Genomic DNA, 25,228 nt, shown 5'->3' with positions numbered 1-25,228 from the left:
TAAAACCAAAACCCCAACTCATATACCCATATAAACAAGTGATAAGTGATGTCGTATGTTTTTCTTCTGGGTTTCTACTCCCACAGTTCTTTCCCTCAATGTGGATAGCATTCTTTCTCATAAGTCCCTCAGGAATGTCTTGGATCATTGTATTGCTACTAGTAATAAAGTTCATTACATTGGATAGTTCCATAATGTTTCACTTTCTGTGTACAGTGTTCTCTGGGTTCTTCTCATTTTACTCTGCATCACTTCATTGATGTTCTTGTATTCTATCACCATCATATACCACAACTTGTTCAGCCATTCCCCAAATAAGGAACACCCCTTCAGTTTCTAATTTTTTGCCACCACAAAGAGTGAGGCCATAAATATTTTTGTACAAACATTTTTCATTACTATCTCTTTGGGATACAAACCCAGTAGTAGTATTGCTGGATCAAAGGGCATGCAATCTTTTTTTTTAATTATTTTTTTATTTCTTTAATTTACTTAGTCAATTTAGAACATTATTCCTTGGTTACAAGAATCATATTCTTTCCCTTCTTTTCCTCCCCCCACCCTTCCTGTAGCTGACACGCAATTCCACTGGGTATTACATGTGTCCTTTGTAGAGATAATTTTAGGGTTGTGACTTAAAATCTAAATTAATTGGTCGCCAGGGAAAAAATCCCGAATAAAATACCCAAGTCAGTCTGGAAATTTATGGTAATTTTAATTAATATAGAGGGAAGGATTTAAGGAGAAAGAGGGAAGAATGTATAGGATTTCTCCTGCCTGGCCTGTGCCAGGGGAGTTCAAGATCTCTCCCACTAGGTCTCTGAAGAAGATTAGAGACTTCTAAGTTGGAAAGTAAAGGAGAAAAACTCAGCCAGAAATTCATCACCGAACCGGACAATAGCTATAGCCATGCCAAAATGCTGAAAGGCCCAGCACGCTGCCAACAGCCACCTCTCCGCCGCCTAAGGTCCCGGAGAGAGGAGGTGACATGAAATATATAGATCTTTTACTCTTGTGTCCCCTCCTCCAAATTTTTACATCTACCAGTCACATCAGAGGCTTTTCTCCAGGACTGCCCATTCTTTAGTTCTCATCTTCTTTGATTAGATTATATCTTTTGACTTACTTAACACTTCTTTGTTAAGTTCACCTTTTGTTAATTACTTAACCGTTTTCTGATTAATTTACCCTTTATAGTTACTTAACACTTTGTATTAAGATCCTAAAATAGACTTAGCTTAAAGTTCTAGCTTCACTATAAAGTAAGAACTAAGTACCTTCATTGTTCAGTCAGGAGATTACAATTTCATCTTCTCCATAAAGTAAGATCTAAGTAGGGTGGAGTAATTTAAAGTTCACACCTTGGTCAAAACCCATTTCCATGTTGTTGATATTTGCACTAGGATCATCATTTAGAGTCTTTATCCCCAATCATATCCCCCTTGACCCATGTGATCAAGCAGTTGTGTTTCTTCTGGGTTTCTACTCCCATAGTTTTTCCTCTGAATGTGGATAGTGTTCTTTCTCATAGATCCCTCCAAGTTGTTCAGGATCACTGCATGGCATGCAATCTTTTAAAGCCCTTTGGGCATAATCCCAAATTGCCTTCAGCAATGCATTAGTATCCCTATTTTGCCACAACTCCTCCAGCATTTATTATTTTCCTTTACTGTCATATTGGCCAAACTGCTAGGTGTGAGGTGGTACCTCAGAGTTGTTTTGATTTTCATTTCTCGAATTAGGAACAATTTAGAACACTTTTTCATGTGCTTATTGATAGTTTTGATTTCTTAGTCTGAAAACTAACTATTCATGTCCCTTGACCATTTCTCAATTGGGGAATAGCTTGGTTTCTTGTACAATTGACTTAGTTCCTCATAAATTTGAGAAATTAGACCTTTGTCAGAAGTTTTTGTTATAAACATTTTTTCTAATTTTTTGCTTTCCTTCTAATCTTGGTTGCATTGGTTTTGTTTGTACAAACCCTTTTTAATTTAATATAATCAAAATTATTTATTTTACAGCTTATTATATTCTCTGTAATAACTAAAATGGGTTTGACTAATATAAGAATTTTTAAAATTGTCACTCTTTATAAGAATTAAAGTTAAACTATGAGTCAGTAGGCTGTTTAATAGCTTTATTTACAGCAAGAGAGAGATATTAAAGTGAGAAATATAGAAAGGAGGTAGAAAATATTGCTTAGCTAAAAATACCCTAAGTCCTAGTGCCTCTAGACCATAAATCTGAATCTGAATCTCACCAGTCCACAAGAGTGTCTCCAGTCAGGCTTTACAACAACCAAAAAACAACACCAAAGAGGCTGAGCTCTAAAGGGCAGTCTCTCATTCCAAGGAGGCAAGAGTCTCACCAGAGTAAGCATCCCTCTTCAGGCCAAGTCTACAATGCTGGAAGCTGAAATCCGAAGAGCCAAAAGATGCTGAAAACTGTTGAGAACCTTCAGCGCACACAAGGCCAAGACTTCCAAGAATCCCACCAGAACTCCTGCTTCTGAGGCTAAGAGCTGCCAAGAATGAAGAACCAAATCTCTCTCAGGCTCCCACTTACATACAATTTTCTCTGCCCATCAGCTCTCCTTGTCACATCTCAGGAATCACAGTATTTCAATTTGCCTAGCACTGCCCAGGTGGGGTGGGGGTAGGGGGCAGTGCTTGTGGCCTTTTAGGGGGTAAACTTTCTTTGTTAGTGACTTACTAAGTGTTTAGTAGGGATACTTTAAGTTCCTGATTGATTAATTAAAATAGACAAAGGGAATAAAAATCCCCTTTCATCTCTATTTCTTGTTCGATTATAAATTCTTCTCTTCTCCATAGATCTGACATGTAAACTATTCTATGTTCCCCTAATTTACTTATAATATTACCTTTATGTCTAAATCATATACACATTGTGGCCTTATCTTGGTGAGAGATAATGATCTATACCTATTTTTTGCCATAAAACCCAACCCATTTGGGGGATTAGAATGGCATTAGAATGGCTTCTACAACTTGCACCCATTAATATTCTTTCTTCTGGGATTGAGGAAAGCTATCCTGATCTCTTATCCAAATGATACTCTTTGTGATATACAAGAACAGTTTCCAGGAAAATTTTCCAGCCTAAACACTGACAAATCCCTTTGAGCATTTCTCTTTTGACTTGGTTTCTAGTCTCCTCACCATCCTGGTCCCCCTTCTCTGGGCATGCTTCCATTTCTTATTGTTTTTCCTCAGATCTGGCCCTGATACTTGCTAGGGACTGACTAGGGTGAAAATGGTAGAATTATTGTTTCTTTCAAGTCAAGTCAACATTTATTAAATACTTACGGTATGCAAAACACTATGTAAGTATTTTTTGAAGGTTATAAAGAAATAGCCTTTGTCCTCAAGGAGCTTTCCCCTTCTCCCTCATTGTCCATAGTGCTTCTGAGAATACAACTGAAGAGAAAACTGGCTTTCTTTTCCTCCATGTCATGTTAAGCTTGTAGTCCATCAAAACATCTGAGTCTTTTTCCCTTTTTAATTATCAAGCTTTTGGTTTTTTAATCCCTCTCCATCACCTCCTCCACCTCCCCTCCCCCCCCAAAAAGGAAAACAAAATCCTTATAACAATTATGCACAAGGCAGCTAGGTGGCACAGTGGATAGAGTCCCACCCTGGAGCCAGGAGGACCTGGCTTTAGATCTGACCTCAGACCCTTACTTATTTAACTCCATTTGCCTGGCCCTTGCTTGCCCTTCTGTCTTAGAGTTGTTACTAAAATAGAAAAGTAAACCTTTAAAAAAAAAGAGTATTTGCTAAGGGGCAACTAGATGGCACAGTGGAGAGAGCACCAGACCTAGTATAGGGAGTATTTGCATTCAAATCTGACTTCAGATATTTCCTAACTATGTGAACCTGAGAAAGTCACTTGACTCTTTCTGCTCTTCTTTCTTACCCTTGCTACTAAGACAGAAGATAAAGGTTTGAGAGGGAAAAAAATGAGCATATGCCAAGAGGAAACAGTTTAATAGACCACGGTGGAGCCCCTCGCGAATAAAGGGGCCTGATTTCATGGCTTACTTTTGGCTGCTTACATGTCTTTCTCTCTTCCAAGCTCTCAGTCATGTTCTGGTTAGCATTGTTACTGTCTTAGCATGCTTGCTGTCTAGTTGGGAAGACAGGACAAAGGAACTAATTAGGGAATAAAATGAGACTATAGTTAAGTGCCAGGATATGTGGTAAAAAAGAATGATACATTTTCTATGAGGACTGGTGGGTTGAGGTCATCTAACAGGGATTAGAAAGGGCCTGGCTTAAATAAAGCCAGAGTCCCCTTGTATGACCTGCTTTGTACTATCTGTCCCTGAGGCATGAGCTCACCTTAGGGATCCAAAGACATTTCAAGGGATTGGTCCTGTAGCATCAGATTCACTGTAGCAAGGAAAAATGTGATTATCTAGCCAAGAGCAGAATTCTCTCTTCCCTGCCAAGTTAAGGCAATAAGCCTTTATTAAGTGCCTTCTATGTGCCAGGTATTGTGCTAAGCTCAATACACAAAAAGGGGAAGAGACATTCCCTGCCCTCCAGGAGCTCCTAGTCTGATGGGGGAGAAAGCATGTGCAAACACGATTTGGACAGTTTCAACTGGAGATGATCTCAGAGGGAAGGTGCTAAGGTTAAGGAGAACTGGGAAAAGCTTCTTGGTGAAAGTGGTTGGAAGGAAGTTAACATAGAGAAAGAGACTTTCAAGCATGAAGAACAGCCAGCAAAAAATCCTAGTCAGAGATGGGGGAACAGCCAGGAGGCCAGTGTCACTGAATTGTAGAATAAGTGGGGATTGGAATATGAAGCATAAGAAGCCTGGAAAAGGGAGCAGGGCTTTAAAAAACAAGCCAAGAACTTTAGATCTTGATCTTGAAGAAAATAAGGGGTCAAAATAACTTATCAACTAGGGAAGGTGGTATGGTGAGATCTGAGCTTGGGGAACATAGCTGAGTGGAAGATGGCCTGGAGGGGAGAGATTTGGAACAGGGAGACCAGCCCAGACCTACTGAATAGTTTGGAGGGGAAGAGGGTCTTCACCAAAGTGAAGACATGGTCAGAATTGAGGAGGGGGAAGTACACAAGGAATGCTATGAAGGCAGAAGTAACAGAGCTTGGCCCTGATGGATGTGTGGAGTGAGACAGAGGGAGCATTTGAGGCTAACAGCTAGATTTCTAACTCTGGTGGCTGGGAGGAAGGATTGAGGACTTTACTTCTGGTCATGGTTGAGTTTCAGATATATTTGGGACAGTCAGTCTAAGGCAAGCAGCTGGATTGAGGTTGGGCTGGACAGCCCCATCTGAGAATCATCTGCATAAGAGATGGTTATAGCCTCTGTAGAAGCTGATGAAATACCAAGTGAAATAGAATAGAGGGTGAAGAGAAGGGGACTCAGGGCAGAACCTTGGGGTACACTTACAGTTAGCAGAAAAGACTTGAGTGAAAATCTAGACAAGGACCTAGAGAAGAAGGAGGGGAACCAGGACTGAGTAATATCTGGAAAAACATCTACCAGAAGAGGGTGGCCAACAGAGGTTGGAGTACTGTGAGGTCCAGGAGAAAGAGTACTGAGAAAAGGCCTTTGGATTTGGCCATTCTCCACCCTGGGGGGTTGGTAGTCAGAAAGTTGCCCTCTTCCATCTAAGGGATGGCAGGGTTTGAGAGCAACCTTGGCCAAGGTTGACCATGTACCCTTATGTGTTGAGTGCATGTCAGGCTCCTGCAAGGGTGCCCAGGGACTGCCCTGGAGATGTCTAAGTGACTATTCCATGTCTCTTTTTGCTTTAGGACTTGTTTTTTAAGTTCACCTGGAATAACTTTCTGCATTTCCAAGTGGAGCTGTGCGTCGCAGCTATTCTGTCTCACTCTGCCCGGGAAGGAGGAATGTTAACTAAGGAAGCTGATTCCCGAGAGGATCTGCCTAACGGAAACGGAAGCTTGGAAAAAACTGAGTGTGCAGAGGTGACCTCTGAAAATGTTATGGTGACACATGTAAGTCCAGATGCCACTGCATGGCTTCTTTCAGCCTCTGGGGAGGCCTTTATTGCCTTGAGTAAAGGCCACATCAGAGGTGAGGGCATCGATGTAGCTTGTCGTCTCCTGCAGCAAGTGGAGACCCTTCTGAGCTCCCACAGATTCTCTAGGAAAGGCACTCTGGAGACTGGGCACATTGCTTTATCCTATGTACATTGAACAGTGCCTCTGCCCCCATGAGAGTGGCACAGAGGGGGGGATAGGTCCAGACATGACCTAGTGACCTGTCTGTCAAAGAGCTAGGCAGGACATTGGGCTCTGGCCTTTGCATCAGACTGGAAAGTCTGGAGATGGGAGTTCGCCAGATGACTCACTGTCCTGAGGGATTATGGGCCTAAGCTACAGGAAGAGGCAGGAAACATTTGTCAAGAAGCCTTCCCCAAGGTCCTAGCCACACTTCTCATTCCTGGAGCCAATATAATGAGATAGTAAGTGCCCTTCACAGAGAAAGAACCAGAACCAGGAAGGCCTCAAACACTCAGAGGGGTTAAAAGCCAGGCAAAGACAAGCAGCCATTTGAAACTACCTTGGTCAAAATCTAAAGTAGCTTTCTTCTCTCTCTCCCTCTAGCTGTTTCAGAAGTGCTGCTTGGTACAAAGGATCTTGGATGCCTGGGAAGCCAATGACAGAATCCAGTAAGGGCCTGCTGGGCCACATGGGGGCACGTATTTAGAGCCTTATTATCATGCTCACCTTGTCCTCAGAGGGACTGTGCTGGGGAGGAAGTGGGAAAGCTTAGCTCTGTGATGACAAACCTTTGGCACATTTGCCAAAGACAGCATGCAGAGACCTCTCAGTGGGCATACATGCCATGCCCTCCCCACCCCTCTGCACTTACTTCCTCCCCCGAGTGGAGGGCTCAGGCTACTTCCCCTCCCTTTCTCTCTCCCCTGTCTGGGACTAGGGGTCACAAGTGGGCAGGAGTGGGTCTCCTCTCCCTCTACTGGGCCTGGCCCCACCCCCTAAAAGATCTCTACTTTCTTCCTTTCTTCCCTCCCCACCAGCTGCCCCCCCCCCCCAAAGCTAACTGCACTCCCTTTGTCACCTGCTCCCATCCCTAATCGCAGCCCAGTAGGCAGGCTGGGCTGAATTCAGGAGCAGGTTCAATATGGCTTCCCTCCAGGCTGCCCTCAAATGCAGGAGTGGGACTTGGTCTCTGAGCCACCTCCCCTCCAGCCTTCTTCCACCTTCCCAGCTGAGCAAAGCCTGACAGCAGCTCCCTCAGTGTGGCTAGATGCAGGGGCGGGTCCCTGTGACAACTAGAGGCGACTTCCCTTGGGCACAAGCCGGCTAGGAGCCAGGTTCCCAATCCCTTAAAGAGAGAGGGGGGATACTGCACACAGGGGGGGCATGGAATGGGGTCACCATCACTGGTTTAGCTTGTTCCCTTGTGTCAATGAAACCGAAGCATCCTGGCCCTTATTGGCAAACAGCTCTTGAGGGTGTACTGAGGCCGGGGAAACTTGGGCCTTGTGCTCCAGCTTGGGAAACAAGACATAGAGTGCGATTCATTCTTTTTTTAATGAGGTGGCAGACAAGTGTTGAAGTTGAGGTACATGTACAGCAGTAAATGTTAGAGAGGAGCAGTCACAAAAGGCTGAGATGGGGATGATGGGGAAAGGTTTGAGGAGAAGGTGGGATTTGAACCAGACAGAAAAAGGGACCGGAACAGAGAGACTCATCACATGCAGAGGTTTGGGGGCAGTGTGCCCAGGCATTGGGATGGGCCAGTGAATCAACTTGTTTGACCAGCATGGAGGGCAGAAGGAGGAGGCGATGTGGTTGGAGATGGATCCCAGTTAGGGTATGTCAGGAGGGTGCTGTGTACAAGAATTATCTGCCTATTAATGAAATGTAGGACAGATTGAAGGAGGAGACCCTGGCACCAGAGAGAGCATGAGGCCCTTTGACAGTCTGGACTTAGTGCCAGGAGAATGCTAGAGATGGGGAAAGGGACAAACTGAAAGGACTTAGACAAATGGGTGTGGGAAAGGAAAGAGAGAAGTCCAAGGGGGCCTTCCAGGTGGCTCAGTAGATAGAGCCAGGCAGGCCTAGAGACAGGGTGTTCTGGGTTCAATTGTGATCTCAGACACTTCCTAGCTGTGTGATTCTGGGCAAGTTACTTACCTTCCACTGCTTAGCACTTAACCTATCTTCTGCCTTGGAACCAATATAGAGTATTGACTCTAAAATGGAAGGGAAAAGTTTAAGAAAAAAAAAGGTATCAATTTCAAGGTTTTAGCCTTGAGTAGTCAGGGGAATAACAGAAATGGGGAAGCTGGGGATAAGAGGAATTGGACTTTGAGATGCCATTGAATCTGAGGACTCTGCAGCCACATACTGAAGTTTTTCCTAGAAGGAGTAGTCCTGCCTAGATTGCTCTTGGCTTTAGAGGAAAAGCAATAATCAAGGGCATTCTGAAAGGGTCTTAGATTTTCCTGATGAATGCATCTAGGTTTCCCTAAAGCTGTCAGGAATCTCCTTTCCTTTGTCCCAGTGCTAGCAAATGCTGGAAAGAATTGGGGGCAGAGTGGTCTTTGGTGGTGTCACCAACTCACTGGCAAGAAGCAGTCGAGGACCCTGCCAACGTGTTCCAGCAGCAGCCATTGTCCCCAGTCTGTCTTCAGGGAGCCCCATTGTCTTTCAGAGAAGTTCCTTGGGTTCCACAGGCTTAGGCCTGAGAAGAGATGAGCCCCATCTCTCCTTCTCCTAGATGTGGTCATTGGAGTATAAAGGAAACAGGAGGAAGCTGAGCCATCCCCTTGGCCCAGCAGAGTATTTTCTCCCTCACTCATGGTGGAGTCAGGCCTTTCTTATGCTTGCTTCATTCACCGCAGTTTCTTCCCCAGTGCCCAGGCCCAGAGGTGTGCAGCAGTTGCTGCTTTTATTCTCTTCCTCTGCCTTTGCTTTGAGGCTTGACTTTCAGCATCATTCCTTTTCTGAGCCAAAGAGATTACTATGGAGAAGTGTAAAGGTTAAAATTATGGTTGAGACTGAATGTAATAATTATATTTGGTCACCAAGGATTTTATTTATAAAATCCTAATGAAACACCCAAACTCAGTTGGAAATTTTATGGTGATTTAATTGATATAGTAGAGGAGATTAAGAAGAAGGAAGAAGGAAGGGGCTAGTACTGGGTGGGAAGATTAGAGATCTAGAAAGTAAGGTTTGAGTGTGAAGGAGGAAAGAATCAGCCTGACCTCCAAAGGGGCTCAGCCAAGATGCCCAAACCTGAATCAGCTCAAGGGAAAAATCCACCACCAACCCCCAGACAAATAACTGCCACCATTCCAAGATGTCAGAACACCTAACCTACTGCCAGCCAGAGTCGCCTCTCCAGGGAAAGAGGAAGAGAGAGGAAGTGGCGTGTCTTCTATGGATGGTTTTACGTCGCTTTCCTGCATCTCATCCGTACCAATGATCGCTTAGCTTTACTTAGGACAGCCAATGGGTCTGTCCGTTTTTCTGCATGTCTATTAAAGGCCATTTCCTCAGATAATTAAATCTTGAATTTGATGCAGACCTTCCTAATCTTGTTAAACTAAGAAGGGTGGAGAAATGTAGAGTTTCCAAGACCTGATTTGGTTATTCCAAATATCTCCATTGTTACTGATCAGGAAATAGCTAAATCAGATCTTCTAAAGTACAGTGTGATTAGGGTGGAATAGTTTTAAAATTCACAGGAGGAGACCACTAGGAAAACAAGGGTGGGAACACGTGAGCATTCCTCCCCAGGAGGGACAAGGCTTGTCTGCCTTGGTCACTTGGAACATGGCAAAGGCCTTGCCAAATGGCCTGTTCCTGCATGGGGCAGTCATCCCCATGGGCCGTCTGCCTCTGGATGGCAGTATTCCATTGTGGCTATTTGGTATGACTCCACTCAATTCAACTAGTCTTGGGCACCAGACCAGGCAAAAACACACCTCCCTGCCCTGATCCCCCAAGAACCAGATCTTTCCTTGTGGGATCCACTACACTGACAGGTAATGGACACCCATTTGAAGAGGCAGGCTTTACTGAAGATTGGTCCTTAGCTTGAGTCAAAGGAAGAGGGGTGTTCTGTGGGGCAGATCTTGGGCCAGAGTCTGTTATGTTATAGGAAGAGGGTGCATGGGGCCCTGTGGGCATGGCAATGAAGATTCCCCTGAAGGGGAAGGGGAAGTGTCTCCATTTTATTCAGGAGGGGAATTTCTGGCTTATTGTTGGGAAACCCTGATGGCCTTCGACTAGTGAGAAACACTATTGGGGCAGTTGTCTAGGAAGATGACTCCAGCCTTGTCTGCAGGTTGGAGAAGGGTGGAAGAGACTGAAGGCAGGGAGACTGTTGACAAGATGATTCCACTGAGAGAGGGCATTACAACCCCAGGGGGTTGGATAGGAAATGGAAGGGAAAGAGAGGAGACTGCTTGGGAGTGAGCTTGCTGAGGAGAGGGAGACCAGCCGTGATACTAACCCTCACATGGGAGCTGTTTGCCATTTTCAGTTGGGTTGGAGGCCTCTGCTCTCAGACACAGGGGTCCAGCCAGGAGCCCTGAAGCTATGGGGGAGGAGCAGGCCAACAAAAGCTTTGCCTCTTAAGGTTTGCTACAAATAACAGCTTTCATTTATGTTACTTTGTCAGAGGTGGGCATGCTGACCCCTGGCTCTGTTGATGACTTTGTAGGGCAGAAGGCGGGATGAGGAGGGGAAACATGGGCCACCTCACCCGAATAGCCAATGCTGTTGTCCAGAACATGGAGAAGGGCCCCATTCAGACTCAGATCAGCTCATTCATCAAAGGTATGGGCCTCCTGTTTCTACTGTCCTGAAGCTTTCACTCCCAGTGGCTAATTCTAGGTTTCACTACAATAAAGTCCCACTTAGATCTCAGGCCCCATCAGCATATTACAAAGACATCCATATCAGCTGCTTCCTTCCTCTCCTGACCAGCTTTGCTCTTCTCAAAGACAGTCCCTGAAGTTTGAAATATGTCCCAGAGTCCTAGGCTTTCAGAACTGGAAGGGACATCCCTTCCGGAGTCATCCAGTCAGATGGCTCCTGAACAGGATTCTTTCTCACGGCTTCCCCGTTCAGCCAACAGACCTCCAGAGCAGGGCAGCCCCAGACCAACACATGAGCCAGAGGTCCCCATGCCATCAGTCTAGGTCATCATGAAGGAGAGCAAGAGACTGATGTCCAGTCAGTCAGCAAGCGTTTCTGAAGCTCCTGCCATGTGCCAGACACTGGGGCTAGGAGCTGGGGAGTCGGAAACAAAAAGGGACCTTCCATTTTGTGGGGGAGCCAGCATGGGCATAGCTAGGTAGATACAGTATCATGTCAGGGGAATTGTTTGATGCTAGAGAAAATGAGGAGGAGAAGGAGGAAGGAAGGGAGAGGAATGGCTACTCCAACATCTCTAGACTGGTCCTTGGGAGATGGGCACCCAGTCTGCTGGGATGAAAATGAAAGGAAGATGTAGTAAAGAATAACTCACCCTAGAAAGAAGCCAAGTTTTTAAGCAAGTCTGGATGTTGACCAATGGGAAAGCTCAGAGGAGGTCCAAGAAGTTCTTGTTTGAAGATCTGGGCCCAGGAATGCAAAGCAGCAGCATCCTGCCAGCAAGGTCCCCTGAGGCGGAGGGGGTTGGGTCCAGTTGTGCTCTAACAAAACTGAGAAGGAAAGTTTGGAACGTCTAAGCTATGTTTACTCGTTTCTGCTTGAGGCCCGGAAAGGCATCTAAACAGGGCCTTTTGGGGTCCTTTGCTCCTCCTGGGATCAGCCATAGGAGCTCCTTCAACAAAAGACCAAGCCAAGTGCTTCAGATGGATCTGTTGGATTTTGCTTGTGTGGTTATTCCTTTCCCCATGCACAATGCAGCCCCTCCAGGCCTGAGCAGATGGTCCCTATGTTTCTGAAGCCATAGTCCTCTTCAAATGTCTTGTCCTTGGGGGCAGCTGGGTAGCTCCGTGGATTGAGAGCCAGGCCTAGAGATGGGAGGTCCCGGGTTCAAATCTGGCCTCAGACACTTCCCAGTGGTGTGACCCTGGGCAAGTCACTTGACCCCCATTGCCTAGCCCTTACCACTCTTCTGCCTTGGAGCCAATACACAGTATTGACTCCAAGACGGAAGGTAAGGGTTTAAAAAACAATGTCTTGTCCTTGAATGACATCTATGTCTGCCTTCCCCTCGGTACCTGCTCTAACTGAGCAGGACTCTGCCAAAGGGCAGGCCTTGGGATTCTGAGATCATTTGAGGGTCCAAGGGGGCATGGCTTTGGCTACAACAGAGCTTTAGTAGGGGATGCTCCTGGCAAGTCCTGTAGCCATCCTGAGTCTGACCTGTTTGCAAACAGCTATGGAAAATGGAGAAGGAAGGAAATGAGTTAGTTATTCTTTCCCAGGAAACCCGGAGTTCCCACCCCACCCTGTGTTTTAACCAGGTAGACTAATGAGGGTGTAAGGTGATTTATCCTGCAGACCACATAATTTAGGGGGGGGGTTAGGGGAGTCATTTTATTGGGGGGGGGAATGCCCTGTCTGTGGGTGGAGCCAGCCAGAAAAGCCGGGCTGCCTTGGGAAGCAGGGACATCCTCTTGCCAGAGTCTTAGTGTCTGAGGCTCTTTGTGGGGAGGGTTTGGCCCCAGTGACTGATGACCCGTTCCAGATCAGAACTGTGGCTGTCACAGAGTCAGAGTTGTGGGGGGCCAGGTTGGCTTTGCCAGCTTACCCCCTTAAAATGAGGGGGTTGGCCACCTTGCTCTGGATCTTGCCTTGGAGCTATTTTGACGGGGGGAGCTGTTCTCCCTCCAGAGCTTCCCGAGGACTGCCGAGGGCGATGGGAGAGTTTTGTGGAAGAGACGCTGCCAGAGACCAACCGGAGAAACACCGTTGACCTGGTAAGAACCCAGGTGCCTTGGTGGGCTTCTTTTTGTGTTCCATCTCAAGTCTCAGGGTGCTGAAGGGAGCAAAGATGTGTATGGACAGATGTCTGGGCAGGGGAGGTGAAAGGGTTAGCATGTCATTTTTTCCACGTCATCAATGGTCACCAGTTTGGCCCCTTAGTTTATTTCCTTGGGTTGTTCCAGTTCACCTCAGGACAGGGCCAGCTTATGTGCTGCAGGTGAGGCTGGGATCAGGAATGCAACTCCAGGAGGCTTAACAGGACCAGTCCACCATTAGGGCCTGGCTACCAGCTGCCAGCTACCTGAGCTCTTTAAGGATGCAAAGTCACTCTCCTGTGAGCTCAGGGTCTGTCCCAGGGACCATTCTCATGCCTGTCTTGGGCCAGGCCTCAGTTGTGTGTGACCACCTCTCTGTGGCAGACGGTGGCAATGGGGCTTTTTTGTCTCAAGGCCCTAGCACCACTGAGGAGCTCCCCCTGGCCACAGGCCCTGGCCTTGGCCATCCTGGGCCTACTTCTAGAGGTGCAGCTCCACTGGCTTTGAGGCAGGGTGGGGGTGGGAAAGCTGACCGCTGGGGCTCCCACGCTCACTGCGCCCCTGCCCTGCTCTGGGGCTGGCTGTGTTCCAGGTGAGCACCCACCACCTTCACTCTTCCAGTGAAGATGAAGACATGGAAAGTGCTTTTCCCAATGAGCTGTCCCTGCAGCAGGTTAGTGCCGTGCCTGGGCCTTCTTCCTCTGGCCCCAGCTCCCCTAGAGAAGCATGGGGAGCTTTTGGGCCCCAGAAGGGTTATGATGCCAGGAGACTCATGGTGTTCCTGAGCACAGGGAGAGTTTGCAGCTGATGACAATTCAAGGGAGGGTTCGAGAACAAGCCAGAAACGGCTGTTCTCATAGCTGAATGGTCAAGGGCCTTGGGGAAAGACTTGTTCTCCAAATGTAGCTTCTTGGGAGTGGCTGGGTAGTACAGTGAAGAACCCTGACTCTGGCGCCAAGGGGCCTGGGTTCAAATCCCACCTCGGATGGGGATTAGCTGAGTGATCTTGGGGAAGTTACATAGCTTTTCTGTGTCTGTTTACTCAGCTCCAAACTGCAGGGCTTAAGAGTGATTGAATACACTTGAGGAAGGAAGGGTGGTCTGGTTCAGGCTGAGCTGGGCAAGGGACACAAGCTGATGAAGAAAACAGAGTGATGAGAACTCGGAGGGTGGTTCAAGGATACCCACTTTGGCTGATGGCCTGGGAGCCTAGGCAAACTCTTGTCTGTTGGAGTACGAGCTTGCCCAGCTGCTTTAACTAAAGGCAGAAGTTTGCTCACTATTGTAAAGAAGGCCCAGAGACAGGCTGCCGTTCTGATGGCGCCACGGGGTCTCCGCAGGCTTTCTCCGAGTACCAGATCCAGCAGATGACGGCCAACTTCGTGGACCAGTTTGGCTTCAACGATGAAGAATTTGCAGACCAGGATGATAATATCAAGTGAGTTCACCTGCCTAGATGGTGAGGGACAACCTGACTGGCTCCCGGTCAGCGCTGGGGCTTGGCCAGCCTCTCCCCATACCCACCCATCTCTGCCGCTTCCTGCAGCGTGCGTGGCCCAGGCTCCTTTGCTTCATCTGAAGTTCAGGTTTTTTTCCGCCCCATTTTCTCTCCCTCTCCCACCTCTCCCACCTCTCCCACCTCCCACCGAGAAAGCAAGAAAAACAAGCCTTGTTACAAACACATGCAGTCCAGCAAAGCAAATCCCTCCATTGGCCACATCCTAAAACCTCGGCTTGCACTGAGCCATCAGCCTTGTGTGGAGGGGCAGCTTCCTCCCGAGTCCTCTGGAATCGAGCTTGGGCACTGTGCCCACCGGCGTGCCGGAGCCTTTCCATCGTGCTCTGTGGTTGTTCAGTCGTGTCCAGCTTCTCATGACCCTTCGGTGGGCTTTCTTGGCAAGGAAACTGGAGTTGGGAGGGCTGAGTTCAGATTTGGCCTCGGATGTTTCCTCGCAGTATGGCCTTAGGCAAGTCATTAACCCTACCTGCCAGCTCTTGAGCTTCTGCCTAAAAAGGTGTTACTGGGACAGAAAGGGTGGAAAAAAGACAAAACAGCTAGTAAGTGTCTGAGGCCAGATTCAGACTCAGTAAGCTGAGGCTTCCTGACTCCAAGTCTGGCGCTCTGTCCGCTGGGAAGTCCATCATTTACATTGTGATCTTTGTAGCCGTGTTCTCCCGGTTCTACCCACTTCCGCGGGCGCCCATTCATATGTCTGCCCTCCTTTCTCTGAAACCAGCCTCTTCCTCATTTCCACCCAACGGCACTCACTTGTTCAGCCATCCCCCACCCATGGGCCCCCACCTTGGTGACCTTCAGTTCTCAGCTCGTGCTGTGCAAATGTTAACTCTGAGTAGTCCGTATTTCCCCCAAACCCTCACCTGCCTTCTTAGAATCAGTGCTGTGGATTGGCTCCAAGGCAGAAGAGCCATAAGGGCTAGGCAATAGGGTGAAGTGACTTGACCAGGATCACCCAGCTAGGAAGGGTCTGAGGCCAGATTTGAACCCAGGACCCCCATTCTCCAGGCCTGGCTCCATCATCCAGCTGCCCTGAATAGTTCAGATTTTTAGATCACATGATCAAGCGCACGTGGATGTTGGCAGCCTCTGCCTTCAGTGTCCAGCTGCCAGAAGCTATTAGACGAACGGTCCTCGGGGTATGGGGGTCAGGGAGGAACGAGGGGCAGGGCAGGATGCAGGGTTTGCCAGTTTTGCCTCCTCGCCACCACCATGGCAGAGAATAGGTCAGAACTTGGATTCTGGGCCTAACCGGGCTACATTATTGTTGCCTGCTGGGTTTGAGTCACCCCACCTGAACTCCCTTCTGCTGGGAGGCTACGGGCTACGGCATGGAGTTTCCTGAGGGCGGCCGTGAGCTCAGAGCCGGATACAGGCTGCTCACAGCAGCGTCTGGCCGTGGCCGGTCGGAGAGGGAGCTGCCACTTGGGCTTTCAGTTTCTTTCAAGTGAATTACCTGTGAGAAGGTGGAGGCCCAGCAGCCTGGCGTTGTCCTGTCCTAGGAGAGGCCCCCGAGGCCCCTTCTCCAGTCCCCCCCCCAGGCCTTGGCTGGACAGGGGTGCCAGTGTGCTGGCGCCCAGACTCCACGAGTCACGGCCGGCCGGTGGGCAGGCGGGCCTGCAGCTTCGCGGTCTGAGCGCTCGCCTCTGTTTGTTGCAGCGCACCTTTTGACAGGATTGCCGAAATCAACTTCACCATCGACGCCGATGACGACAGTGTAAGTGGGCCTGGCGGTCCTCGCCGCGGCTCGGGGCGGCCGGGGCGGGCATGACTTGGGAACAGGCTGTTAGTCTCCACTCTGAGTCCAACACGGGGCCGAGCCTGGGCCCGCGCGGAGAGCCCCTCCCGGGCCGGGGAGGCCCAGGGCTTCCCTGTAGAAGGGGGCTGGGCTCTGGGCCCCCGGGCCCCCAGAGAGCTCTGGGAGCTCATCTCATTGCCCCTTTGTTTCAGCCCAATGCATCTCTGTTTGAAGCATGCTGCAGTGACCGCATCCAGCCCTTCGATGACAATGAGGAGGAGGAGGACATCTGGGAGGACAAGGAGGTCAACTATGCGACCCAGGCGAAGTCCCGGACCAGGTGCAGTGAGATCCCTCGGAAAGGCCTTCAGCTGCTGGCCAGCCGGCCCGGGGCCCTCTTATTCCTATCACTGCGATTCCAGAACCATTTCTGAAGCCCCCGTGCTGCCAGACCAAGCAGCCTGTGCTGATGGTACCTGGTTAGGAAGCTCCCCGTCTAGGGAGGCATTTCACCAGGGAAGAGCTGCCCTGGCAGAGGGGGGTATCTGGCTCATGACACGCACTGGGGAGGGGGTCGTGCTGGGCCAGCAGTAAAGCAGCACTGCTGTGAGGGTCTAGCGGGCATCCCCTTGGTCCCCCCCAGCCCTGGGGCTAAGCTCTTCAGCACCCCCCACCGACCGGGGAGCATCCCTCTGCAGATCCACCCCGGCCATGGCCATGGAGTCCATGGAACCGAGCACAGATGGAAGTTTGAGGTCTGAGCTGGATTTGAACTCGGGGCTCCCTGACTCCAGACCTAGCACTCTGGCTGCCTCCTCGAATGTGTTGTATGTGAAGGCTCAGGATGGGCTGATTAGGGCATGTTCTAGGGGCCTGGGCCCATGGCCTGACAAGTGGGACTCTCGGGTGCTTGGCTTGTTGTCACCCCCAGGTGTGGGTGCCTTACCTGCACACCTGGCTGACACCGCTTCTTCCTGCATTTCCTCAAACACAAGAAGATCCTCTAAGTGCCCAGAGCACAGCTTGGAGCCAGGGAGACCAGAGTTCCAATCCACACTCAGAACCTAACCAGCTGGGTGACCTCTGCCTGCCTCCATTTCCTCAGCAGTAAAATGGGATCATAACTGTACCTCCCTCCCAGAGTTCTTGAGGGGATCCAGTGAAATCTTTCCAAAGACAGAGCACTTATCACAGGGCCTGGCTCGTTTGGTCAGCTCCATCATGTCTCACCCTTTGTGACCCATTTTCTTGGCAGAGATACTGAAGGGGTTTGCCATGTCCTTCTTCACCTCCTTTTACAGATGAGGCCAAAACAGTGACTTTCCCAGGGTGATACAGCTAGGAAGTGTGTGAGGCCAGATTTGAACGAAGGCCTCCCGTCTCCAGACCTGGGCTAAAACAGGCCTCACTGGGTTTCAAGAGGGTTATTCTGCCCAGGAAGAGAAGGGCTGCAGAGAAGGCCCAGAGGTGACCACGGTCAGCCCGAAAGCTGGTTCTGCTTCCTGGCCTCTGGGTCATTTCCTCACTTCCTACAGGAGGCCTTACCCTACCCTTAGAGGGAAACCGATAATGTGCCTGGAGTGGAGGGAGGAGGCCTCCGTTGCGGGGCTTGCTTTGGGGCCGGATTTCTCCCAACAGGTCTTCTGTCACTGGGTGTCTGGCCGCCCTCCCCCTTTGGGTGACCCTGGGCCATCAGGAGAGCCGAATGTCCAGGCAAGCAGAGCCAGCCCCCCGGCACCTGCCTGGTCATTTCGCTTTTGCCCTTTTAGGTTTGGTGCTTCACATACCTCAGAGTATTCCCCCCAAAGTAATCTGGAGAACGGGGATCAGGATGGCAGCGAGGACTCCGAGGAGGAGGATGGGGGGGACGATGGCCCTCGGCTCCCAGAGCGCACCAGCTCCTCCAATATCAGTCTGCAGGGTGACTTGGACTCCTCCGAAGGTAAAGGGCCTCCTGGGGAAGCAGGGCGGGCGCGGGGGAGCCTCAGGACTCTGCTCTTGCCAAGCCTGGGCCTGAAGGTGAGAAAGCAGGGAAACAAAGGCTCCGAATGCCTCGTGAGCTTGGCCGCCCCGGGCCCCCATGGCACAGCCGTGGCCAGGGGTCAGGGACAGGCTGCAGGAGCCTCGCACCGCCCCGACAGTCCTCCCATCTGGCAGAGAGCCGGGCTTCTCTGGTGGGCCGCCGGACCGCCTCCCTCCTTCAGGGACCCTGCCCCCTCCCCACAATAATCACTGTTCTCTCCTCCTTCCCCCTCCTCCGGCCCCCCTCCCTACCCCTCCCCTCCCCCAGGCTCTGGGTGGACAGCTGTATTTGATGAGCCTGTAAATTCCAAGCCCCCTCCCTCAGGTGTGGCCATGGACATCGGCTCCCGTGTTTGGGATGCGGCCGCCGCCGCCGACACCTGCACTTCCGAGGAAAAAGGCTGGGCCAAATTCACCGACTTTCAGTCCTTTTGCTGGTAAGAGAAGCCTGGCAGGGAGGCCGGCCAGCCCCCGGGGCGGGAGGGAGGGTGGATGCCGCGGCCTCGGGCCGTGGGCTCCTGGGTGGAGCCTGGTGATCCTGGGCGGCCCAGGGACTTTCTGGGTCCCCCACTGATTCCAATGGGCCGACCTCAAGGGTGATCAGATGGGCACCTGCCGATTCTTAGCGAGTGGCTGCAGCCCGCGGCCAGGCTGTGGCCAGGCTCATCCCAGGCTTTTTTCCAGCTCAGAATCAGGCCCTCGATGCAGCTCTCCTGTGGACACGGGAAGCAGCACTTCGGAAGGAAAGTCTAAGCAGGGCCAGGACAAGACCTGTGAGTGGGTGCAGAGCTGCCAGGGGTGGGCGGAGGGCACGGGGCGTTTGCAGACACGGGCCGCGCCAGCCTATAAAAGCCCCCCCACCTCTGTCCCTGCACAGAGAGGGAGGCTGCCCACTGCCACGGAGCTGTAGGAGAATGACCCTGGGGTCACAGCTCTCCCGAATTGGGCCTTGGGGCCCCACTTCTCAACGAGCTCCTCCAATAAAATTCACATAAAGTGATGCTTATGTCTCTGTGGCCGAGCAGGTATCAAGGAAGAGATGCTGGGGTTCAGGAGGACTATGCCCCAGGCCACAGCTTGACTTCTTTCCAAATACTCTGAAAATAAGGGTTCTTTTCTTTAACATTTGGACCTTTTCCTTTGGGTGTTTGGTTCCCTTGGCCCAAAAAAGGCAAGAACAAAACTGGGAAAAGGCCATGGCTCAGCATGGGCAACCCAAGCCTGCCCACGTCCAAAAGGGTCTCAGTGGTCACAGTCCAGGGCCTGGCTTTGGGAGCAGGGAATAGACGGAAGAGGCCTCGGCTCCTTTGACCCCCCAGTTGTCCTGCAGACAGAAAGCCTCGGGGGCCCCTGCCCAGCCTGGCTCTCTCTCCAAGGGTCCACGGGATGCAAGGCACAAGCCTGTGGTCTTTAAGCCGGCTTCAGAGAACCGAAGCGAAGGGGCCCTCGGGGGCCCATGAAGCATTGTGCAACTGCAGAGCAGGCCACTGAGAGTCTGCATCTGCTGAGCAGTGGGCAGCAGGGCCGAGGAGGAGGGGCACGGAGTGGGCAGCCGTAAAAGAATGACGGATGTGGGCTGGCCGGCCTGGACCTCGATGCCTCTGGTGCCTGTAGGGGGAAGGGTTGGGGCAGGCGGCATGAGTCTGCTGCTGTGCCTAGAGATGATCCTCGCACGTTTGGGGGGATGAGCACAGAGCCAGGCGCTCGGGCTGAGTGACTGCTGTTCTTCTCCCTTGTAGTCAGCCCAGCTGCCCCTTGTGTCTGGAATGTGTGTGTGGCAAGGAAGGCCCCTCTGGTGGCCTCCGACAGCAGCTCTTCTGGGGGCTCAGACAGTGAGGACGAGGAAGAGGAGGAGGAGAAGAAAGCGGGTGTCGTCACAGAAACTGTCGGCCCAGGACCCGGACAAGAAGGCCTCAAGCCAACCACGGAAGCCAAGGCAGAGATATCTGTCATTACCAGGTGTGAGACGAGGATCCAGGGCTAGGAGTGGGCTCAGAGTGGATGCCCACTGGGGCTGCGCGGCTGGGCTCCCCCTGCTCCCCCAGCCCTGGCAGGCACTGCCACCCCGGTGTCACGCCCAGGGTGTTCTGCTCGTGGGTAGATTGTTGAATACTTAACCAGAGAAATTCTGTGCCAAGGGCCAGTTCCAAGGTCCATATCCATGATTATTCTGAAGGCAAGCCGGCCAGAAGTGTTCGCGCCCCACGCCTCAGATGTTCTAGAAGGAGGCGTACGAGCCCTTCCGCCCTGGGGGCTGCCCCAGAAGATGGGCCGTGCCCCGCTGTCGGACAGGGCCCGAAGGCTTTGAGAAGCAGGGCTAGCTAGCGTGCCCCATCTGGCCGAGCGCCGAGGGCCCCGGGCATCCTCCCGGCTCGTCTTGGGCCAGGCGGGCTCCTTTCAGTGTCCCAGCGTCCGGCTCGCTTCTGGCCTTTCTCTCTGCGTGACTGCTGGGCGCCAGCTCTCCAGGCCTTTGCTCAAGGAGCTGGACGGCACTTGCTTGAGCGGCTTGACATGAAAGGCAGCGAGGAGACAAGAGTCACTGCCGAGCTGGGACTGTCCTCCTGCCTCCCTCCCCGCCTTTCCTTATCTTCATCTCGCTGTTGACTGTTTCCTCAGGAAGTTCAATCTACTTCCCTCCGAGCTGTCAAAAGTCTCCCCTAGAAAACTCCCTTGTTCGTCTCTGGGCCTTTGAGAGGCAGCCGTCTGGGCGCACGCGTGTGTCCATGCCTCTCCCCAGCCCTTGGGGACCTCCCCAGGCCCAGGGAGCCTGCAGCCTTGGGCCCCTCGGGCCAGCAGATTCAGCCCGATCCCCGCTGAGCTTGGGCCAGCCCTTGATGCCTTCTCGCGGAGGGCTCCGTCATCAGCGCCTCCTCTGGGGCGGCAGTAAGGTCTGGCCCCGCTGGCGTCCCGGGAGCTCCGCGCCTTTTCTCTCCCCCGGCTCGAGCTGAGCGTGGGCAGCAGGGATGCGTCTGGGGGTCCAGGCTGCTGTGGGGCCCCCTCTGCAGTTGCAGGGAGAGGAGAGGAGGAGGCACAGCTTGGGGCAGCGTCGTTCGATGTGGGCTGAGCCTGGACCCCTCCACGGCTGCGGCCGAGAGGCTCCGTTTGTGGCCTGCCAGGCCCGAGGAGCAGAGGGAACGGAGGCCAGAGCGGCCATGCCATAGCCCGGGGGGAGGGGTAGAGAGATGGCCCGGCGTAAAACGCCACCCCAAACGGACTGGCTGACACGCCGGAATGTGCTGGGAGAGGTCTGGGCGGTGCTCTGAGAAGCTCCAGAAAGCAAAGAGCCTTCCGGGGGAGCCGATTCCCCAGCAGCCCCTGAGAGCCCAAGCAGCTCACGACCCACAGGGTGCCTCGGCCACCAGGGGGTGCTGCGGCCAGGAAATGCAGGCCATGGCGGACGCCCATCTAGTGGTAGAGATACAGCCCTTTCAGGACGGTTCTAGGCCCCTGCAGAACCAGGGTGGGCCTCCTGGAGGAGGTGGCAGGGGATCTGAGCTATGAAGAGACTTCAGGTTTCTAAGAAGAGAAGGAGCCTGCCAGGCTGGGGCTGGGGGGAGGTCTGGGGTGTCCCTGGGCTGGGGAGGGGGCTCCATCCTTCATCCCAGACCCTCCAGGCTCCACCGCCCTATAGCAAATCCAGAGCCAGATGTTCTGGGGAAAGGCTCTCCCCGGCTTGGAGACAGACCCAGAGAGGTCATCCCGAGGGGGAGGCAGGGCCAGGGTCAGCTGAGAGCCCCTGCGTGGAGCCGTGGGGCCAGGGAGATGGAGGCAGGCCCCGAGATCCAGGTTCGAGCCCTGGGGCAGAGCGTGCCAAGGGCTGAAGGCAGCGAGAGGAAAGAAGGCCGAAGAGCCCCTGAGGGCACCGTGGGCAGAGGGGCGGGCAGAAGCCCAGGGAGGCTGAGGAGGCCCGAGACTTAGCGATGGGCGTGCGGGCCACGGGCGGCTGGAAACGGCTGCGGCGACGTGGGGGCTTGCAAGGCAGGGAGCAGGGACGAGCCGGCCGGGGCTGCGGCCCGCCCAGGCTGGGCCTCCCCGAGGGACGGCTACTGAGAGAGTGAAGGGCAGGGAGACGGACAGACGGACAGATGCGGAGGGGGAGAGACGGAGGAGAGGTGCGGGGGACGCGGAGGGGGAGGCTCTGTGTGGCTTTTCGTGGACGGTGCCAATATGGCGCTCTGCCTTCTCTGCCACAGCACCGAAGAGTCTCCAGGGACCCCCAAAGCAACCGTGTCAGAGAGGGGAGTGACGGGCGCCCCGCAGCAGCCCTCCCTGCAGCCCCTGAGCCCTGCCACCGTCATCTCGGCCGCCGCTGCCACAGCAGCCGTGCCCACGGCCGCCACCACCGCCGTCCTCTCGGCAGCCACCACCGCCGTCCTCACGGCCGTCCCCGCAGCAGCGACGACGGTGGCCGCCACGACGGTGGCCGCCACGACGGTGGCCGCCACGGCTGCCCTGGAAACGGTGATGAGAGACAGGTGAGCTGGGAGAGCCGCACAGGAGGAATGCTGGGGGGCCCCCCAAGATGGAGCGGGACGGGGCGGGGGATGCCGATCCCTGCCCTCCAAGGGGCCCGGGCTCCCCTGTTCCTCGGCTCTTTTTCCATCCGGACCCCTCTCGCTGCTGGGACCGGCGCTCCTCTCCAAAGCTGGGCCATGGGGAGGTGGATGGAGAAATTGAGGGGGTCCCTAGACCCTAGGAGTTCCCCCGTCTAGAACGTCCCCCCCTTCTCTCTGTAGGAAAGAGGAGGCGCCACCATCCCCAGAAGCCACGTTAAATGGCCCTGCTTGATGCTGCTGCTCCCTCGAGCCGCCATGTCTCCCTGGGGCTGGGCTGCTTCCACTTAGGCAAGAAAACTACCTGGTGATGCAAATGGTCTGTTTTTTTATTTTAATTTTATTTTTTAATAAATGCTGCATTGGTAAAGCTGGTGGTTAGGACCGGTCACACGACGGCCACAACCAAAACCTTCCTTAGCAAACGGTGGCGACATTTGCATTGTCTCATGTAGCCCCGGAGGCGCCTTGACCAAGCCAGTCTCCGCCTGCTCTCTCCCTGCCGCCCACCAACCTCCTGCCCTTTCACCCGCCCCCAGCGTTGAGCTGTTCCTGCATCTCCTCTCCAATGGGGGCCGTGGGCAGAAGCGGAGGGACCGGGGTCGCCGGCCTGCGCGCTGCCCCTGTATAGCAATAAAGCCTTATGGGGCGGAGGGAAGGAGCCGGTGGGGGGAGAAAAGGGGACACACTGGCCCGAGGCCCTCCCCAGATGCCCCCGATGTCCCCTGCCCGCTCCTCAGCAGTCAGAGAGGACTAACAAGCCTGTCGAGAAGGGACTGCCTGCCTCAGGAAGAGCTGGACGCAGCCCTCCGGGGCCGGCCCTGGACCCCGTGGACTTTCCCACGAGCCCATGGGGAAGCCGGGAGCTGTTTCCGGCCTCCTCTCATTTCGAGTGGCTTTTTTCTCATGGATGCAGGAAAGGCCACATTTTTGCACTTTGGAACCCAAGATCCAGACTTCCCATGTCCCATCCTTCATCCCCTCCTCCCCCAACTCCCTCCTGTGCCCAAGCGAGGCGAGCACCAGCTTGGCAGCCCCGCAGGCCAGGGTGGGCCAAAAGATATCCCCAGAGGGTCCAGGCTGAAACAAAGGATGAAATCTCAATGGATAGTCTGGCACCGAACCAGGCGGCCACAGGAGTGTGGCACAGGCACGGCCATCGTGTCCACCGAGTGGACGTTGGCAAGTCTGGGGCTCTCCGTGTCGCCAGTGTGAGCCAGCAGCCAAGCCGCCAACCCCATCCCAGGATGCACTGAGAGAGGGAGCGTCCAGCTGTCCTCTGACCCGCTCAGATCCCATCTGGACCTTGGCCTGCAGTTCTGACCACCCAGTTTGGAGAGAGACCAGAGCTAGGAAGCTGTGGTTGGGCCCAAAGGCAGGCCCGAGGATGGGGTGACAGAACTGGGAAGGCTCGGGGGGACCAGCTATCTGCTCTCTGCTTTGGAGGAGGAATCCGACTTGTTCTGTTTGGACTGAGAACTGGGAGCAACGGGAAGAAGGGTTGAGGCAGACTGGCTTCATTAGACAAGAGGGGGCCTCGGGAGCTACTGAGCCCCCCGTCATTGGCAGGGTTCCCATCGGAACTAGACAAGCCAGCCGTCAGGAAGGATGCTGGACGCGATCGGCCGCAGCAGACAGGGCGGTGTGTGCACATGGTTGGCACCTGGGACTTCCTGGAGCCCAGAGCCTGCTGGCCCACCCCCCTCGGAAGACCCCTGCCTCCCCCACAAATGCAAACCAACCAGACCTGGTTGTCCCTGGACTGGCAGGGGGTGGGAGCCTGGGGAGGCGGCGCCCCCAGGACGAAGGTGACTGAGCTTTCTGGAGTGGATTCCTGGCGCTGCTCTGGTTCTCAGGGACCCAGAGGCCTCCCCAAGCTAGCTGGCACAGGGAAGGTAATGGCGGTGGGGTCCCTTCTCACCCGTATGCCGGGGTTACCCGAGGGAGGCCAGGCCAGCAGGCACACACCAGCCTGGCTCTTGGCAGCTTCCTTCTGACTTGTGAACTAACTGCCTGCTCTGAGCAGCTCTCTCCAGTCCCCCCTCCGTCCTCCCGAGGGCCTGGCAACAGCCGGCCAGCTAGAAGTGGGGCGGCGGGAGCTGGGAGCCACCCTCCCGCCCGTCCGTCCAGGATGTCTGCCTGTCTGTCTGTCCTCTCCTTGGTCTTTGATTTGCTGACTTTAGGTGATACCTTGAAAATCGTGGTAAACAAACGTATCAAATGTACACTGGATTGTGTGTGCTTCCTCAGTGGGGGGAGGGGTGCCAGCCTTTCCTGCATTTTGGTGTAGGGGTACCCCAGGGACACGGGCTCGGGCTGGGCCTAGGGAGAGCTTCCTGGGCCTTCCTGGCCCAACATCCTTTGAGCTCCCTAACATCCTGGTATTCCTGGGCTTGTCCTCCTATTCCTTCTGGGATAT

At 53.1% G+C, this 25,228-nt stretch overlaps 1 protein-coding gene across 13 annotated transcripts in view; it reads left to right on the top strand.

Annotated features, from left to right (window-relative positions):
* PPP6R2 (protein phosphatase 6 regulatory subunit 2) overlaps positions 1 to 25,034 on the top strand; it is a 166,213-nt gene extending 141,179 nt beyond the window's left edge. For 9 of the 13 annotated variants that reach the window (XM_056797531.1, XM_056797543.1, XM_056797535.1 and 6 more), the window contains 14 exons: positions 5,815 to 6,018; positions 6,631 to 6,695; positions 10,727 to 10,842; positions 12,853 to 12,938; positions 13,573 to 13,653; positions 14,321 to 14,418; positions 16,156 to 16,213; positions 16,447 to 16,574; positions 18,004 to 18,176; positions 18,525 to 18,693; positions 18,941 to 19,029; positions 19,996 to 20,215; positions 22,450 to 22,731; positions 22,993 to 25,034. In XM_056797531.1, the coding sequence (XP_056653509.1) occupies positions 5,815 to 6,018; positions 6,631 to 6,695; positions 10,727 to 10,842; positions 12,853 to 12,938; positions 13,573 to 13,653; positions 14,321 to 14,418; positions 16,156 to 16,213; positions 16,447 to 16,574; positions 18,004 to 18,176; positions 18,525 to 18,693; positions 18,941 to 19,029; positions 19,996 to 20,215; positions 22,450 to 22,731; positions 22,993 to 23,044 (1,821 nt within the window). In that variant the 3' untranslated portion in view covers positions 23,045 to 25,034. Of the gene's footprint in view, positions 1 to 5,814; positions 6,019 to 6,630; positions 6,696 to 10,726; positions 10,843 to 12,852; positions 12,939 to 13,572; positions 13,654 to 14,320; positions 14,419 to 16,155; positions 16,214 to 16,446; positions 16,575 to 18,003; positions 18,177 to 18,524; positions 18,694 to 18,940; positions 19,030 to 19,995; positions 20,216 to 22,449; positions 22,732 to 22,992 lie in introns of those variants that run through there. The other 4 variants (XM_056797539.1, XM_056797537.1, XM_056797538.1 and 1 more) reach the window with 2 other exon arrangements.
* The last annotated feature ends 194 nt before the right edge of the window (positions 25,035 to 25,228 follow it).

This window comes from Monodelphis domestica, chromosome 5, assembly GCF_027887165.1.
Source record: "Monodelphis domestica isolate mMonDom1 chromosome 5, mMonDom1.pri, whole genome shotgun sequence".
NCBI classification, from domain to species: Eukaryota; Metazoa; Chordata; class Mammalia; order Didelphimorphia; family Didelphidae; genus Monodelphis; species Monodelphis domestica.
The sequence above is the reverse complement of the archived record's forward strand: the minus strand, read 5'-3'. Positions and strand labels throughout refer to the sequence as shown.